Source organism: Gopherus evgoodei, chromosome 4, assembly GCF_007399415.2.
Source record: "Gopherus evgoodei ecotype Sinaloan lineage chromosome 4, rGopEvg1_v1.p, whole genome shotgun sequence".
Lineage (NCBI taxonomy): Eukaryota > Metazoa > Chordata > Testudines > Testudinidae > Gopherus > Gopherus evgoodei.
In genome coordinates this window covers 152189948-152209499 of record NC_044325.1, presented here as the reverse complement: position 1 = coordinate 152209499, position 19552 = coordinate 152189948, and the positions used below count along the sequence as shown (strand labels likewise).

Below are 19552 nucleotides of genomic sequence, written 5' to 3'. Positions count from 1 at the left end.
AACCTGGAAAAACGTTTATCTTCAAATCAGTAACTCTGGAGTGGGTACATCTATACCAAGTGTAGCAATGGGCATAAATCAGCTCTGTATATAGTATACACATATGACACCATCCTATAATTATAGGATTGGAAAAGGTCCCACATTTCACCATGGATTAGCAATAGCTACATTGTATCGTAAATGACTGTTTTTAAAACAGGAAATCCACTTATTTAATTCTTGTCAAAAGTGCCACCGAAAGCAATTCAGGTCTGGGGTCTGTAACACTGCACCCTAAATAAAACTCTTATTTAACTAAGATTATCATGGCAAAATCTTGTGTGTCCTGTTCACAGCCTTGTTGCCTGTGTTCAAGCCAAGTCAGAACGTGTTCGGTCACTTGGCAGTTACCCACTCAGTAGGACACCTTGAAGACAATGTATAATACACGTAGCAATTTATCTCCTCTGGTAGTTGATCACCTAAACAGGAAAATTCCACCGATGGCCTGTTGCTCTGAAGAGGGGTATCAGCACATTGGCAGATACAATATGTTTGAGGTGTGGTCAGAAGGAAGGTACCATAAAATCCGTTATCATCATTGGTAGCCTGCCAGGCTAACCAAGCAATAGGTTTGTATGTGGAGGCTAACATATAGTGAAGTGGCTGTGTCACAAACAGATAGTTAAGGGCTAATAAAACAGAAGTACTTCATGTCTCTTTTGCCTGTAAAGGGTTAACAAGATCAGTGAGCTTGGCTGTCACCTGACCAGAGGACCAATCAGGGGACAGGTTACTTTCAAATCTTGAGGGAGGGAAGTTTTGTGTGTGCTGTTAGTGTTTGGTTGTTGTTCTCTCTGGGTTCTGAGAGCGACCAGACGTGCACCCAGGTTTCTCTCCAATCTCTCTGATACAGGCTCTTATGTGCTCAGAATAGTAAGTGCTAGGTAGATACGGCGAGTTAAGCTTATGTTTGTTTTCTTTATTTGCAAATGTGTATTTGGCTGGAAGGAGTTCACATTTGTATTTTGCTGAAAGGATTTTAATTTGTACTTGTATACTTAGGCTGGGATGGTATTCCCAGTGTCTATAGCTGAAAGACCCTGTAACATATTCCATCTTAAATTTACAAAGATAATTTTTACTGTTTTTCTTTCTTTAATTAAAAGCTTTTCTTGTTTAAGAACCTGACTGTTTTTTTATTCTGGTGTGAGACCCCAGGGGACGGGGTCTGGATCCACCAGGGAACTGGTGGGGAGAAAGGAGGGAAGGGGGAGAGAAAGGTTAATTTTCTCTCTGTGTTAGGATTACTTTCTCTCTCAGGGAGAGTCTGGGAGGGGGAGAGAGAGGGAGGGGGGAAGGTGAATTTTCCTCTCTGTTTTAAGATTCAAGGAGTTTGAATCACAGTGATCTTCCAGGGTAACCCAGGGAGGGGAAGCCTGGGAGAGGCAACGGGGGGGGAAAGGGTTTACTTTCCTTGTGTTAAGATCCAGAGGGTCTGGGTCTTGGGGGTCTCCGGGCAAGGTTGGGGGGACCAGAGTGTACCAGGCACTGGAATTCCTGATTGGTGGCAGCACTACAAGTTCTAAGCTGGTAATCAAGCTTAGAGGAATTCAAGCTGGTACCCCATCTTTTGGACGCTAAGGTTCAGAGTGGGGGTTTATACCATGACAGGCTGGTATCCCAATATCGCAATATATCAAAATTATAGTTATGATCAATTGGAGTACAGGGTCACAGGGTTAAATTTTTGCCAGACCCCAAAGGCATACATATACACCTATACTAATTCAGCAGGTAGCAATTCCCATTTTCCTGTTATCTGTTGTGTTAAGGGTAAAGTCCTCATCTTATGTAATAGGGACAAGGGTTCATTAATACCCATAATAGCCCAGTGGGCTAGTTTGCCTTTGTTATATTCACTGCTATGTATCCCAGTGGTCTGGCTTGCCTTTATTATATGTACTGCTGTACATTATAGTTTGCTTTGCATTATATTCAGCAATAATGCAAGAAACCTACAGTCCTATATCCTGTAAGACATAGCATCAGCAAGTTAGCATAAGGTTTAAGGCCTGTGAACTTTGAACAGATAAACATTGCAAAATAAACAGCCCAACAGAAAACCCCAAGTATTTAGGGAGCTGAAAATAAAGGTTAAGGGGCTCAGTACATCTGAAATATGTTTGAGACAGACACTGTTTTGTGCGGTAAGGCTGACCAAGTGGAAGACTCTGTTGGAGAGGGTGACCTATGCTGGAAATAGCCAATTTTGCGTTGTAACCAATCGTAAGGAGACCTATCTCAGAAAAATTATTAACAATATGGATAAAGCCAAACAAGCTATTACCCAATTAATGAATGACGGCGATGAGTCTTCAACAATCCTTAAGGTGGATTTTGAAGTAAAAGACTGGATTATTGTCCAAGGAATTGCAATAGAGATTATTTTCATTATTTTAGGTTGCACTCAGTGTGAACTCAATGGGTATAAGCAAAAACCTAAACAAGTACCAAACATTAATGATGGCAAATATATATATATATGGTACCTTTCCTCCACCCCAAGTGGTGGAAAATGGCATTGAAACTGTCCCCACAGATGTTTGACCATCTACATCTGTATCTGTGTGATGGGGTTCATTTACAAAGGGGGGCATGTAGCCTATAGGCTAGCCTGCTTGGTTGCCTATATATCTTTTAAGTTTCTTATTTTCTTATAGGTTTGATTATTTGTTTTATTAATAAGTTGAGCTAAGGCAAAGGTAGCATACACATGTTTGGGACCTTTCACCCAGACAGCAAAGTTAGTATACATATATTTGGGACCTTTCACCTAGATAGGTGGTGATGAGCTAATACATAACGTCCATGTATGGCTGCGACTTTTAACATAGAGGATGCGTTAAAGCAGGTTGGCGTAGGGCTTTCCTAAGTTCATACCCTTTTAAACTTAATAGGTACACCACAACTTGGAAAGAACCGATTAGGACAGAAACAACAAATGTGATACCTAACCACAAAAGGGCCATGGCAACAAATTGACATATATGATACTACGTTAAGATCACTGATGTACTAACCTATAGGAAAAAGACACTCCAGCATTAGTAAGATGAGGAAATACAAATAAGGAAAAGGCGGGAAATCCCCTACTAAATATGCATCAAACATAGCAGTGTCAGCGTAACATATTATAAAAGTGGCATCCCAGCCTAGGTGCGGTAGGAGAGAGAGATGTAATCCTTGGGAAGTGCCAGAGTGATGGCCACTGGTGATGAGGGGGAAGGTGATGGTGATGAGGAAGATGTTGGATAACACTTCAGGTTGTTCTACAAGGGATGGTGTGAGTACAGTATCTGGAAGTGCAGATGTACATTCTGTACTATCTCTATCTTACTAAGTTGGGGTGTTTGTGACTGTGCTAAATGTACTAATATACTATATTTGTAAATATAAAAGAGTTCCTATAGTGTGAGTTGTTGCAGCTGTGCACATCGGGGTTCCCAACTATATAACAATTTAAATAATACTGGGCCTGATCTTGGGACAAGAACCTGTCAACCCTCAAAGTGATAACTGGGGATTCTTAAGTAATCTATATAATTAATACACAATCTAAAGATCAGGCAACAGCACCATCGCCTCTTCCTGCTTTTCCCTAGTATGGTGGTGGCTGCTTTCTGTTTCTTTGCTACCTTGTTAAGAAGATTGGGCGTAAAATACTCACCTGATACCAAGCCAAGCCTCTGTCCTTCTGGCAATGTCCTTCAAAACTACATTGACATCACTTTCCTGAAACAACAGAAAGAGCGCATCGCATGGAAATGGGTCACCTTTAAAGCTCATCAAAAATTACATTCTTTTCCATGGAGAACTTCAATTTTTTGAAAGAAAGAAAGAAAGAAAACCAAGTATTTTCAGATGAAAACCGAAACCTTTTGGATATTTGTTTCTTCTACGAACAATCACAATTTTTACACCAAAAGGAAAAACAAAACAAAGTTTTGTTGAAAACTCAAACTTTCTTGAAAAACAGTTTTGACAGAACATTTTCAGTGAGCCCTAATCGCCTTAATCCTCCCAGACTTTGCATGTCCTACACCCTTCATGGCTAAGCCACAGCTAAGTCCATGCCCAAAATACACCTCAACCTCTATATAACGCGACCCGATACAACACGAATTCAGATATAACCCGGTAAAGCAGTGCTCTGGCTGGGAGGGGCTGCACACTCTGGTGGATCAAAGCAAGTTCGATATAACGTGGTTTCACCTATAACGCGGTAAGATTTTTTGGCTCCCAAGGACAGTGTTATATCGAGGTAGAGGTGTATTTAGCATGTGTCCTGATCCACTTCCCATTGAAATCAATGGACAAATTCTCACTACACTGGTGTGACAGCACCTCTAGACTTAAAGCTGATTAAGTTCAATGGTGGGGACTGAGCCCGATGCTGTGCAGTTAGACAAGCTGAGGTGGAAAGCCTTAGGTTAGGAAACATACAATGAAACCCAAGCAAAGCACCTCGCCAAGGCCTTGCAGGAAGTTACTAGGGCTGCTTAAAGTTTTCCTTCAGCATTTTGTTCCAGTGGAAAATTGTAGTTTTGACTAAATGTCAATTTCACCAAATTGACAATTTCAATTTTTTGTGAAGTAACAGCGCATGCACACCTCAAAAATTTGTGATTTTGGCCATTTTTTTCAGTTTTTGGCCATTTATGGCTGCAAAAATTTTGGGACTCGGTGAGATCTGAAAAAATGTCAATATCTGGGATTTTGTTTTTGTTGATCATTTTTTGACAGGAATTTTGATTAAATTATTTTTCCTGTTTTTATCTAAATTCCCAGATTCAATTCTAGTGTCTCCTAGATCACTGTCCCCCAATATTTTCCCCTTTATTTATTTTGTTTTATTTGAAATTTTCCATAGGAAAAACAAAGATTTTATGACCAGCTAGAAAATATGGCTTAGGAAATAAAAATTAATGGGAGGTGGCCCCATTAACGTGCTTGTTGTCTGTTAGCCTTACGTTTATTCCATGACCCTCTGCTACGCGAATGGTGATCCGCTGGAAGACGTTGTTCAAGAGAAGCTGCAGGGGCACGTGAATGTGAGGAACAGGCTCTCTACAAAAATTCTTCAGGGTAAGCATCTCAAGAACTTTCTCTGCCAGAGGGGTGCAGCTCCCGATGAACGTCTGATGGGCTTTTATCATCGCCAGAACCTTCCTGTACAGGTGGGAGATAGTGGCATGTTAATAAAAGTCTTCACTTGAGGAGGTATTTGCTGTGGGCAGACTGATTTATTTTTTTAAACTACACTAACTATCATTATAGTTTTGGCCCAACGAGCTGGTATCTAAGAGGATGAGTAATTCTCTCCTCAATACTGTTGCTTTACAATGATCTGCAAAGGAAAACAAAAATTGGGCTGGCGATGTTTGTGGCCTCTTTGGGATGGATGGTGATTTGTACTGCTCTGTGCTATAGCCGCTTGAGCGCAATGCTGTTTATGTCAGTCACTTGCAAGGCGCATGTTGTATTTTGTATAGTTTACAATGTGATAGTTGAATATCTATAAAACTATTGATTATAGACTGGAGTGGTTCTTGGTGAATTCATCAACTTGTGGATTGGTTAAGAATATCTCTGAGAAACACTGTTTAAAGGTAAAAGTAGACATGAAAAGAACCTAGTATTAAAAATATAGATTAATAGATTAATAAATGCTGAGGCCAGAAGGACCACTGTGATTATCTGTTCTGACCTCCTGTATAACACAGACCACAGGACTTCCTTGAAATGATTCCTTTTTGAATTACAGCAGATCTTTTAGGAAACATTCAGTCTTGATTTATACAGTAAATTGCCACTGGTAGAGAATCCACCACAGCCCTTGATCATTTCTTCCGATGATTAACTTCCCTCACTATTAAAAATTTATGCTATTCCTAGTCTGAATTTGTCTAGCTTCAACATCCACCCACTGGATCTTGTTATTCCTTTGGGCTAGTCTACACAACCATGGTAAATCAGTCTAACTTATGCAACTTCAGTTATGTGAATAGCATAACTGAAGTCGAGGTTGTTAGAGCCATTTACTGCGGGGGCTACTTTGCGCTGTGTTGATGGGAGAGCGTCTCCTGTTGACTTCATTTATGCTTCTTCTGGAGGTGGAGTAGGAGTACACAAATTGATGGGGGAGTGCTCTTCCATTGATTTAGCATGTCTTCACCAGACCCGCTAAATCGACACTCGCCACATTGATTACAGCAGTATTGATCTACCAGCAAGTGTAGACATACCCTTTGTCTGCTAGACTGAAGAGTCCTCTATTCTCAAATTGCTGTTCCCCATGCAGATACTTATAGATGGTGATCAAGTCACCTCATAACCTGCTCTTTGTTAAGCTAAATAGATTGAGCTCCTGGAATCTCTCACTATAAGGCCTTTACAATCCTTTAATAATTCTCCTAGCTCTTCTCTGAACCCACTCCAATTTCTCAAAATTAGTAAGCTCACACTTCCTGGGCTCAGTAAAAAGGGTTATCCTAATGAAATCCACTCCAATATTGCCTATAACATTTATCAAATTGGCAAATTTAGTTTACTAGATTTCAGCTTTAAAATCTAAAATCAGCAAATTCATAACATAGACACTCCTCCCATTCACCACAAAACCTTAACAGTGACTTCGTAAACCTTATGACTTCATGACCTTCTTCATGATCAGTTATAGTTATATCAACAGCCCAGCACATCTAACTTTCATGTGGCCCATGTGTCTGTGAAATGTTTCTGCCTTAACACTGCTGAACTCAAAGGAAAATGAGACAATTCACCAGGGACGATTATTTTCTCTCTCATTATTCTCTCTATGTCGATTCACTATTCATCAATTCATCATGAAAAATGCAAATAGAGCTCAGAGTTTAGAACTTGTGTTTGTTTTTTCCCGTTAATCTGAACTCTACCACCCAGCCTGAACCACAGTGTGGCTACCTCTGCACCATAATGATGAAGCATTTTAAAAAATCAATTAATTACATAAATTCACAACAAATATAAATACAGAAGAAATCCAGATCATAATCCGTAGCTCTGACATATCATTTTTTCATCTGTAGATCTTGAACTGGAAATAAAATGTAAATGTTTAACTGTGAGAGTAATTAACTGTTAGAACAATTTACCAATGGTCGTGATGGATTCTCCATCATTGGCAATTTTAAAATCAAGATTAAAAGGTTTTCAAAATGATGGGCTCTAGTTCAAATTGGAATTAATTCAGGGAAGTCCTGTGGCCTCTATTATACAGGAGTCAGATTAAATTATCACAATTGTCTTTTCTGGGATCTATGTATCAAAGCACTCTGAGGCCACATCCTTATCCCCATGTTACAGATGGGGGAACTGAGGCATGAGAAGGTGAAGTGATTTGCCCAAAGTTTCCCAGCAAACCAGTGGCATGGCCAGGAATAGAAGCCAGGTCTTCTGGGACTCAGGTCAGTTGCTCTAACCACTAGCTCACACAGTCTTCATTGGTACTACTCCATTTGAAGCCAGTAAGCCAAGTGCTTCCAAATCATTATACCACAAATAATGATATTACATTTTGTGAGACAAAAGAACTATAATGTTCTTTTACAGAATATTTCTCTATTAGACTCACGTTTGCTTCTCTTCATCCAGCCTCAGCTGAGCGAAAGGCAGCGACCACATGTCTCGGTCCTCTGCCTTTTCAGATAAGTCCCTTTGAACTGCATACAGCAAAGGAAGCAGCCAGACCCAACATGTGCTCTTAGAGTCTTTGGCGCTTTGGATGCAAGCATGCTTCAGCGGTAAAATACACTTCCTGCAATGACAGGGATGCAAAATGTTAAACAAACAGAAAATTCCTCCTATTCAGACAAACCATATCCACAGCTATGTCAGTGCGACTTTTCATAAGTTTGAGCTTCCGCTGCAAAGCTGGATCGATGGCTGGACAGCAAGGTGAAGATACTGCATGGTCCTGTACACATAGGGCCAAGGTCATTTTCAGCGCTGCATGAAAAGTATTTTTTTTGTTCCAAAATATTGCGGGGAGGTGGAGGCAGGGAACCTTTGGTTCAGATTGAACCAAATCACAAAATTTCCCCTAAAATTCAACAAATCCAAAAAGTCCATTTTGGGTCAAAGGAAACCTGGCGCTCAGCCTAAAACTGTTGTTTCCAGGCATTTTAAAGGCCTATTCACAAAACAGCCAGAGAAGGACGTGCTGCTTCTTTCATAACCTTTAGTCCAATGGTGAGGGCACTCAGCTGTGAGGTAGGAGACCCACATTTGAATCCCCACTCTGGAACGAGGATATTGCTCCCTGGTGAGAGTCCTAACTGCTTGGCTATTCTGTGATGGCTCTCTCTGGTAGAAGCTTTTTATAAAATACTTGACTAGTCACTGGGCCAGATAAAAAGAGCACAAGAAAGAATGACTCTATAGCCTGGTGGTTAAGGCACTCACGTAAGATGTGAGAAAGCTAAGATCAAGTCCACCTGTTTCAATATTTCTTGTTATAACAGAGGCTTAGCAAGAGATTACTTTCCTCAAGGTTAACCCAAGGGTGAACACTGGAAACCAGTTTGCTTTGAATCAACATTGGCACTTGTAATGCCATTTGAAATCAAAATGTTAGTTCAAAGAAAATTTTGTTTCAACTCAACTTTTTTAAATGAAAAATGTCACCTCAAACTGTTAAAACATTTTATTTCAATCAGAAAATACCAGTGTTTTCCATTCTGACATTTCCCAATAGAAAATGTTGAGAACTTTTCATTGCATGAACATTTTCATGATGTTGACTTTTTGTCCTGCTTTATAAATTCTGTTTTCTGATACTAAGATTGCGGTAGCTTGAGAGCTGGCAGATGTTCCACCCCTCACATCTCTATATCCATCTTCCAGGGATTCAATGGGCATTCTATAAACCACAGGTTCAGGGGTCCAGCACCTAAGACCATTACAGAAAACTGAGGTTTGGGATCTTTTGTGTCAATCACCTTCATGCAGATGGGGCAGCCCTGCCAGAGCTCTTACCCATCTGGAGTTACTATCACTAGCAGTCAACTCATAGGCGCCAACTCTGGGGGTGCTCCAGTGATGGTTCACCCATGGAAAAAAAAGGGGGCTTGGCACCCACCGACAGCTAAGCTCCCCCCATCCATCCCACTCCCACCCACCTGTGGTCCCCACCAATCAACTCCTCCTCCTCCCTCCCAATGCATTCTGAACAGCTGTTCAGGAGGGGGAGGAGCAGGGAGGAGGTGTGCTCTGGCGAGGGGCAGAAAGCAGGGCCAGCTCTACTGTTTTTGCTGCCCCAAGCAGCACGCCAAATTGCCACCACAGACGGCGGGGGCAGTACGTGTGCCATGTAGGGCGGCATGCATGTTTCTGCGGCAGCGGCAATTTGGCAGCAGCTTCTGTCTTCAGCTGGAAGACAGAAGCTGCCGCCGAATTGCCGCCGCCACGGAAACACATGTGCCGCCCTAACCGCACAAGGACTGTCCCCACCATCTGTGGCCGCAATTCGGCGAGCTGCTTGGGGAGGCAAAAGCACACAGACTGCTGCCCCTTGCAGACTGCCGCCCCAAGCACCTGCTTGGAATGCTTGTGCCTGGAGCCGGCCCTGGCAGAAAGAGGTGGGGCCTTGGGGGAAGGGGTGGAGGAGGGGCAGGGCTGGAGGTGGAGTGGGGGTGGGAAGAGGCAGGGCAAGACGGGAGTTGGGAGAAGGGGTGGAATTGGGGCAGGGTCTGGGGCTGAGTGGGTTTGAGTACCCCCAGGGAAAATTAGAAGTCAGCGCCTATGAGCCCACTTGAGACCTGTTCCTTGGAAGCACTAATCCTCTGCTCCCATTGACTTTAAGGCTGTCAGATCTGTTGGCTAGCCTATGTTTCCATCTGCGTAGCATTAGAAGAGGGCTAGGACTCTCATTACCTGCCAAACAGCAGCCCCTAAATTTGATCTTGCAGGCTGGGATCACAGTTTCTATGTGCTACTGCAGTACAAATAATACATTATAGTAATTGTTACCCTAGGGTTAACCTTGAAGAGGGTTATCCCATGCTGAGCCTCTATTATATATAATGAAAACCCATAAATAATTAAGTCTCCTACTTTTTGATCTGTGTGCTCTGCAAACATGTCAGTTCAGCGCATTTAAAGGGAAATGAATGTGTTACCTTTAAAACCACAGGCAGAGTTCAAGCAAATAAATTTACATATATAGGGACTTAGATAGATATTACCTTTTTCTTGGTTCTTTCAGGTTCGTGAATTTGCCTTCCTGCAAGTCAACATTTTGGGCAATTTGTTCAATCTTGCTCATGGCCTCTGCACTTATATGGATATTGTGGTAAAATACTGTGCATAATGCAAAAAGGAGAAAATCCATCGCTGAAATGTTAGGATGCTGAAATCTGGGGTTTCCGAGTACATTTTCAATGAATTTGCAGATGTAATCATACACCTAGACAAACACAGTAATAATAATGTACATTTTACTAGATATGTCAGATATCTCTGAAATAAAGTTCCCCCAGCTTCATCTCAGCTGCACTGGCCAGTGGATGGGGATGGGTGATGGAGGAGGTATTTGCCATTACTCACAGAGTGGAAAGGTAGCCTTGAGGCTGAAAGCACTACCCTGGCATTCAGGAGACTCATATTCCATTCCTCCTGTGACGGGTTGGATCACAGAAACCCCCTTGGGAGCTGCCAACTGATGTGTCAAGACTACTTCTGCCCCTGCTTTCCCTGCCAGCTCAGGACCCCAGCAGCCTATCTTGCTGAGCCAGACACTCCTGTCTGCTCCTACACAGTCCCAGGGTCTGATCCAGGTGTCCAAAAGCCTCAGGTTTACCTGAAAGCAAGTTAAGAAGTGTGCCTGTGCTTGACACTCAGAAGCCCAACTCCCATTGGGGTCCAAACTCTAAATAAATCCATTTTACCCTGTATAAAGCTTATACAGGGTAAACTCATAAATTGTTCGTCCTCTACAACACTGATAGAGAGCTATGCACAGCTGTTTGCACACACCCCCTCCAAGTATTAATACATACTCTGGGTTAATTAATAAGTAAAAAATGATTTTATTAAATGCAGAAAGTTGGATTTAAGTGGTTCCAAGTAGTAACAGACAGAACAAAGTAAGTCACCAAGCAAAATAAAACAAAACATGCAAGTCTATGTCTAGTACAGTAATACAACTGAATACAGATAATCTCACCCTTACAGATGCTTCAATAAGTTTCTTTTTCAGACTGGATACCTTCCTAGTCTGGGCACAATCTTTTCCCCTGGTACAGCCCTTGTCCCAGGCCAGGTGGTAGCTAGGGGATTCCTCATGATGGCTTCCCCATTGTTCTGTTCCACCCACTTATATATCTTTTGCATAAGGCAGGAATCCTTTGTCCTTCTGGGTTCCCACCCTTCTTCCTCAATGGAAAAACACCAGGTTAAAGATGGATTCCAGTTCAGGTGACATGATCACATGTCACTGTAAGACCCCAAGCCTTCATTCCTTCCAGCCTGACTCACAGGAAGGCTCGCCTGCAAACAGAGCCATCCACAGTCAATTGTCCTGGTTGATGGGAGTCATCAAGATTCTAAACCACCATTAATGGCCCACACTTTGCATAACTACAATAGGCCCTCAGAGTTATAGTTCATATTTCTAGTTTCAGATACAAGAATGATATATTTATACAAATAGGATGACCACACTCAGTAGATTATAAGCTTTGTAGTGATACCTTACAAGAGACTTTTTGCATGAAGCACATTCCAGTTACATTATATTCACACTCATTAGTATATTTTCATAAAATCATATGAGTGCAACATCACACCTCCCTTTGCCACAGACTCCCCATGTGATCTTGGTCAAGTCAGTTAATCTCTCAACATTTTCTATTTAGACTGTCACATCTTCATGGCAGGGATTGTTCTTGAGTATGTGACTGTGCAGCACCTAGTGTGTCAGGACCCAGACTTGATCAGTGTGTGTCTGTGAGACACTTGGTGTGACGAGGCCCCAATCTTGGTCACTGTCTGTGCAATGCCTGGTGTAACAGGGCCCCAATTCCAATTGCTATGTGTGGGTGCAGTGCTCAGCACAATGGAGCTGCCATCTTGATTACTACGGCCTAGTCCACACCAAAAACTTATGTTGACTGCGATGCAGTGTCTTAGGCCCAGAGGCCCATGGATGGAGGTTTTGCGGTCCTACCACATCCAATCCCAGAAAGGAGCAGTGGAGTTGAGTCCTCCAAGCTGCCTAGAGCAGCTATGTGGGACACAGCCAATCAGAAAGAGGCTGTAGGGAGTAGCCAATCAGGGCCCATCAGTTCCACATAAAAGTAGCTGCAGAGCCAGAGTGAGTTCCGTGTGCTGGCATGGACCAGGAAAGCAAGAAAGGTGCTCCTGGCTGGCTGCAGGGACTTAGGCAAACAGGGCCTCGGGGAAGTGGCCCAGGGAAACAACAGCAATTAGTTAGAGGGGTGCGGCATGTGGCTGCTACTTGTAGGGTCCCTAGACTGGGGCTCAGAGCAGTAGGCAGACCCTAGGTGTCCCCCGGGCCCCAGCCTCATGTGGAGTGGCCTAACCCCAGAGAGGGGAGTTAATTAAGTCCTGTTGGAAGAGGGGCCAGAAGAGTCTCCAGGGAGAAAAAGCCCTGGGGGCACGGTCCCATACCAGGGCAGGGACTGGTTAAAGACTGAGCCCAGGGAGGGCTACAGAGACATTCCAATTGAGGGGTACTGGGGTAGGCCCCTGTGGGACTGACTGAATAAAGGACCTGAGCCCAAGGAGGGTTACAGGAAAAGAGAGACCAACCGAGGGGTACTATGATAGGCCCCTGTTGGACTGTTTACCCTGGAAAGGGCTGAGTCACTGAAGAGCAGCACAACCTGAGAGAGCTGCAGACACACACCCAGCCAGAGAGGTGAGCAGCAACCCAGTGCATTGACCTAGCTATTCACTCAGGGGTGTGAAAAATCCACACCTCTGAGAGATGCAGCTAAATTGATCTAAGCCTGGTGTTGAAACTGCTAGTTCAACAGAAGAATTCCTCCATGTACCACCTTTCAGAGGGGTGGATTAACTACAGAGATGGAAAAACACTTCCATCACTATAGGAAGTGTCTATACTATGGCGGCACAGCTGCAGCACAGTAGCTGTGCTTCTGTAGCATCTGTAGTGTAGACGCAGCTTACGCATCTACATAGCCACTTCTCACCAAGGTATATGAGTGCTTTTGTTAGAACTGTGCAGAGGGTGGAAGTTCTGCTTTGCGAAGGATTTTGAGATTTTGAAATTTGGCTTCATTCTGAATCAGAACAAAACCCAAACATTTCAAATTCTCCGCAAAGGGAAACTCTGGAAAAATAAATAATCAAAAATTTCAAAATGAAATTCCAGCTCAATCAACCTGGTTTCGCAAAGTCTTTAGATTTTGATGAACCACAGTTTTGCTGACCTGCTCTAGGCTTCATCTCTCTCATTTACTTAGCTCCAGTTTCCACAGTATCTAGATCATTCTCTTTCTGACTCTTATTTCATTTACAAAAACATTGCATTGATTTGTATCCTGCTGATTTTCAAGCACAGGATTAACTTTTGCTTGGGTACAGAAGTATATTGTATATTGAACAATACACTACTTTGTATATTGTTTGCAGTGTTGTAGCCAATACAAGACATTACCTCACCTAATTTGTCTCTCTGATATCATATAGTGTCAGTAGCTAAGACTTGATTGGGTTTTTCACATGCCTTGAAATTCACCTTTGAAGGGCCCAGCAGAAGGTCTGTTTGTAACTAAGGCCTGGTCTACACTGGGGGGTGGGATCGATCTAAGGTATGCAACTTCAGCTATGTGAATAACGTAGCTGAAGTCAACGTACAAAGGCCTGGTCTACACTGGGGGGGGGGGGGAATCGACTTAAGATACGCAACTTCAGCTATGAGAATAGTGTAGCTGAAGTCAACATATCTTAGGTCGAGTGACCTGGCATCCTCACAGCGTGGGGTCGACTGCCGCCGCTCCCCCGTCAATTCCGCTTCCACCTCTCACCGCGGTGGAGTACAGGAGTCGATGGCAGAGTGATCGGGGATCGATTTATTACGTCTACACTAGATGCAATAGATCAATCCCCGATAAATCGATCACTACCCGCCGATCCAGCAGGTAGTGTAGACATACCATTAGATCTACTTATCATGGTGTCTTCACCACGGTGAGTTGACTTCTGCTGCTTCCCCGTCGACTCTGCCTGCTCCTCTCGCCGAGCTTGAGTACAGGAGTCGACGGGAGAGCACTCGAGAGTCAATAAATTGACCCCCACTGGACTGATCGCTGCCCTCTGATCCTGCGGGTAGTGTAGACATACCCTTATTTCCACAAAATAGGGCATAAGTGGAATTTGAGAGGTTCACATGCCTGTGCTGGACTTTCTACATGGATCTACGGGGTGGGATTTTAGCCTCAAAGCAAGGATGAAAACCTCTTTGGTTTATATGAAGACTGTAGTGTGCCCTCCCCCTAGTCACAGCATTCAGTGCCTGTTCTAAAGTCCATCGAAATCAGTGAGAAGATTCAATGCACTTTGGATCAGGCCCTTAATCAGGGAGTAAAGACAGAGGTATAAACTGTTCATTAGTTTACAAATAATTTTTTAAAAAATGGGACTGCTTAGAAATTTGTCCTGGGGATGGTACCTTTTTTGTAACCTTTCTAGCTAAAAATAAATTCAGCCCCACAAACACCAACGTTCTCATGCAGCCACAGCCAGAGAATTCTTTTATTTATTGTAACTCCCTTTTCCCTCATCATGACTAGAACTGGCTGGGAAATGGAAATCACTTCCCACAAAAAAAATTGTGTTTTTAAAAAAAAAAATCAATCCTGAACCAGGATGAAAATTCAAAAACACCTAATTGTTTACAGGGAGGGATTTTAAGAAAATTTTCTGTTTCAGAAGACGCTACATGGAATTTTTCAGCTTTTTGGCTGCCTGCCTGGAAGTGCTCTGTATGGCTTGAAAACTTCCCTCTCTCTCTCACCAACGGAAGTTGATCCAATAACAGATATTATCTAGGGTCTCATCAATTTCACTGAAAATAAGAGTGGAATTGACAAGAGCCTCCCAGCCTGGTTGCGGGAGAGACAGAGAGCCCAGTCACTCAGCCTCCCCACCTCTTCTCCACCCCCTCCCTCACCCCACTAAGGGGCTGAGGAACTTGAGTGCCCTGGCTCATCTGCATGTCCAGGCCTGAAGCTAGGGGGAGGCAGGGAGAGTGGGGTTCCTCCACACTACAAAATAAGAACCCTGCAGCAGTTATTCTCTGAGCCCAGGTCAACCCCTCACTCCCTGCCCTTGCTGGGTCTCAACCTCTGTCCTCCAGCCCAAGCAGGAATGTCTACACTGTTATTTTCAGCCCTGTAACATGAGCCCAAGTCAGTTGACCCAGGCTCTGAGACTCACTGCTGCTAGGTTTTTTTCTACAGCATAGACATATCCAGAGGTCAGGGTGTCTTTTTGCCTCAGTCACATACAGAAATTGAGAAAAACTTTCCTCACGGGCAGCTGGGGACTGTCATGTTGATTTTCCCTACGGAAAATTTCAGTTTTTCAAAAAGGGCATCTTCTGTCAGAAAATAGCCCAGAGCAACTTTAATGCCGATGGCCTTTGACCACCATTGTTGACATCAGATGAAATCCACAGTCTGAGATTTCATTTTGAAAAAAAAAGAAAGAGTTTCTAGCCCTCAGAGTCATAAAAAACCCCAAATCCTTCAGTCAAGTGCTGATCCCTCCAGCACCCTTGCACAGATAGCCACTCCCCCAAAACATGGCGGCTTAGCCTCACACTTCCTCCTGTTCATCCCCTGCGCCTGGTAGCCAGGCAGCCCCCAGACTGCCAGTCTCTGGGAGCTCCATGAACATTCCCAGCTGGCATCTCACATGTCTGGCTGGGCAGCAGGGATGGTCACAGTTGGCAGGCAGGGGAACTCTCTGCCTCTGCTCTTACTGAGCAGGGAAGGAGCAGAGAATACAGATGGTAGGGAGAGAAAGAGATGGGCTCAGTTCTGTCCTCATTCCCAGACAGCCCAGCGCTATTCCCCCACCCCAGGTACCCAGACATCCTCTCCCAGATTCAGAGCCATCTAGTTCTGTGCAGTGCCATGTCCTGTCCCCACTGCTGCTTGGGGCAGGGAGCACATCTGGGAAACCAGTGATTCTTCTTCATCCATAAGAAAGTCACCCCAATCCCTCCCCGTCCCAAATCCTACACAAATCTTGGCAACTGTGAGCCATCTATGGGGTGGGCATGAGGGGAGAGGAGCAAAGATGGACAGTGGAAGTGCAGTGACTGAAAAAGGCTTGTGGGGGGTGGCAGGGGGGAGGAACTGGGTCAAATTGTGCCAGGTGCTGCACACAGCACTGTGCAAATAACAGATTTTTCAATTCACTGGCAGGGCCAAAACACTGAAGAAAATATTCAATATGGGTTGAACTGAAAACAAATTTTCAGCAGATCAGCAAAAATTATTTTGGGTCCCAATAAACATGTTGTTTGACCCGAAACTGAATGTTTCCTTTGGATTTTGAGTTTCTTTAACATTTTATAATTTAAAAAAAAAATAAATGGGAAGGAAATTTCTAAATGGAAAATAATTTCATAACAAAAAATTGAAATGTTTTGACTTCTTCTGATTTTTTTCCAGCCAAAACAATTTGGTGAAATTAACACAAAAAAGTTTTGGTTGAACAACTTTGCCCAGTTCTAGTCAGGGCCGGCTCCAGGCACCAGCTTATCAACCATGTGCTTGGGGCGGCAACTCCGGGGAGGGGCGGCACTTTCACGTATTCGGCGTCAATTCGGCAGACGGTCCCTCACTCCCACTCGGAGCAAAGGACCTCCCGCTGAATTGCCACAGATGGCAATCGCGGCTTTTTTGTTTTTCGTTTTTTTTTCTGGCTGCTTGGGGCGGCCAAACCCCTGGAGCCAGCCCTGGTCCTAGCTGTACATACACGTAATGAAAGACTGTTTTAGAGTAACAGCCCCATTCACTACTTGACAGTGAGCCACAGAGCAGGTATTACAGGGCATTCATTCCCTGTTACTTGGCCATGGGAGCATTTAAATTGTTTTGGAACAGCTTATCTAGGGATGTGGTGGATTATCCATCCCTGGCAATTTTTAAATCAAGGTTGGACGTTTTTCAAAAACAGCTCTGCTGTAGTTCAAACAGGAACTAATTCAGGGGAATTCTATGGCATGTGTTATACAGCAGATCAGACCAGATGATTACAGAGGTCCCTTAGAATCCATGAGAAATTCCAGACAGCTGGGAAGTGAGGCTGGCTGAGAATGGTTTTAGAGCGAACCAGGGAAAATGTGAAATTTCCAAAGCCTCAGTTGCAGATTGTGGCCATACACTGACAAAGACAGTTTACATAAATCACTAAATAAAGCCAAAGTTTATCCATAAGCACTGCCACCTCCCCAACCACAAAATGTGTCACAGCTACTTTGCATTCTGGGAATGCTCAGTTATTACTGTAGATTCTTTCCAAACACAGCGACAGCGTAACAGCCCCGGAAGAAAAAGTTACTCGCCTTGTGAAGTAACGATGGTTCTTCAAGATGTGTCCCTCTAGGGGTGCTCCACTGTAGGTGTGTGTGCGCGCCTCTGCCCTGTTGATAAGAGAATTTCAACAGCAGGTAGCACTGATATCTGTGCCAATGGCTGCTGGAGCCAAGGAGCTTGCACCAAGGGAGCTGGAGATGTGGATATGGTTGTATGATCCGTCGGTGCCACACGCACTGGGGTCGGTGCTGGTGCTCATGATCTCATTGACGTAGCCTTCCCCAGGGCAGGTCATCTATGTTTCTGATGCCCATGCGGTACTGATCTCTCTGCCCATGCCCATTGGGTCTTTGGGCATTCCGACTGTCTGTTGGCTGAGTGCCATGCATACCCTGCGTACTGACTCTTGGCGGCTTTGATGCTGTCAGTACCGACAAGACTGACAGGGTCGGAGATCATTTCCAGCTCAATCTGGGCTCGCTACAGGGACTCTCAGGCTTCTTCTTACTGGTCTTTGGTGAGTGGCTTGTTTCCTTGGGATCATCTGCCTTTGACATAGAAGGTTGTGGTGATAGCTCATGCTAGGACTCCAGGGGTTGAAGGGCTGACACCATGTGCAAAAGTTTTAGCCTTAACTCTCTATCCCTGGACCAACTTTTTAGCTGCTGGCACCAACCACACTTTTGTGGATTGTGCTTCTCCCCAAGGCAGCGAATACACTGTGAGTGCCCATCCTTTACTGGGACAGATTCTTTGCAGCTAAGACACTGTTTGAAGAGTGGAAAGCCAGGCATACCCTTGTCCAGGGAGGACTCTCCCCACCAGGGTTGGCGGGAGGTGAACCCTTTCTTTCTTTCTTGGCCAACTAAAAACTAACAAGTACTAAAAGAAAAGTGGCCTCAAAAGAAGCAAACATTTTCAAAACTTTCAGGAGGTAACAATCCGATCCGTGAATGGACAGCTCAGCGCCGTCTCTCTAGCCTAGTGCAGTTGAGAAGAACTGAGGGAGAAATGTCCAAGCATGCTGGCTAGCCTCCTGGCAGGCAGGGAGCCATGCAAGTGCAGGTGGGATGGACTGCTATTGAAATTCTCCGGTCGACAGCAGATGGGCATACACACACACCTACTGGAGCACCCACAGGAACAATACTCACAGAAGAATGAACTGTTACAGAACTGACAGAAATGGTGCTGCTCCACACACTGCATCAAGGCTCCAGATGAAGTTTATAGCATGTGGAAAGGTCATAGGTGGTGTGAGAGTCTTACACATGAGCTTACACGTGAGTGCCGGAAGCTCTCTAGACATGGGGGGGGCACCGGAACCTGGACTGTGGCCCTGCTCCCTGAGGTCCCCCTACCAGCTGCTTGCTCCATTCCACCTCTTCCTCAAGACCTCCTCTCGCCAGCTCCTCTCCACCCCCTCAAAAAACTGAGCCCTGTCTTTGAATTACAATTTTTGGTTGCGCCCCTCCCCAACCCAGGCAGGCTGGGTGGCCCACTGAGGTGAGTCGGGGGTGGACGTGGCATGGGACTGGCCCGAGCCACCTGGTGTCACCACTTTTCCTCCTGAACTTTCCTCCGCACTCCCCTAGGGGGGTACATGCCACAGTTTGAAAACCTTTGTACTAAATATAATGCCATTGTCTGCCATTACAGGATTTTTCATGCATACCCCCCAATGAGAGCTCATGTACCCCATACCCTAGTTTGAAAAGCACTGCTTTAAACAGTCAGTGAGCCCTCTAGTGGTGCTCACTGCATTCTTTGTTTTAGAAACCCCCAGAAACTACTCAGAGCAGCCATGCTGTATCTGTGTATAGTTAGTAAACATGGTTAGTTGGGACCCAGCTGCGCCTGTCTGGTTTCTTCATATTGTTCCTATGTAAAGAGCAAGTGATACAACAGACGGTCTCTGCCTGAAGAGGTTTAGG

General features: G+C 44.3%; 1 protein-coding gene across 2 annotated transcripts in view; it reads right to left on the bottom strand.

Annotated features, from left to right (window-relative positions):
* The window catches only part of LOC115651382 (E3 ubiquitin-protein ligase RNF213-like), a 170080-nt gene that overhangs the window by 112225 nt on the left and 38303 nt on the right, over nt 1-19552 (bottom strand). For both annotated transcript variants that reach the window (XM_030562298.1, XM_030562299.1), the window contains 4 exons: nt 10269-10489; nt 7658-7840; nt 5016-5214; nt 3713-3777 (listed from right to left, as the gene is read on the bottom strand). In XM_030562298.1, coding sequence (XP_030418158.1) covers nt 3713-3777; nt 5016-5214; nt 7658-7840; nt 10269-10489 — 668 coding nt within the window. The remainder of the gene's footprint in view (nt 1-3712; nt 3778-5015; nt 5215-7657; nt 7841-10268; nt 10490-19552) is intronic.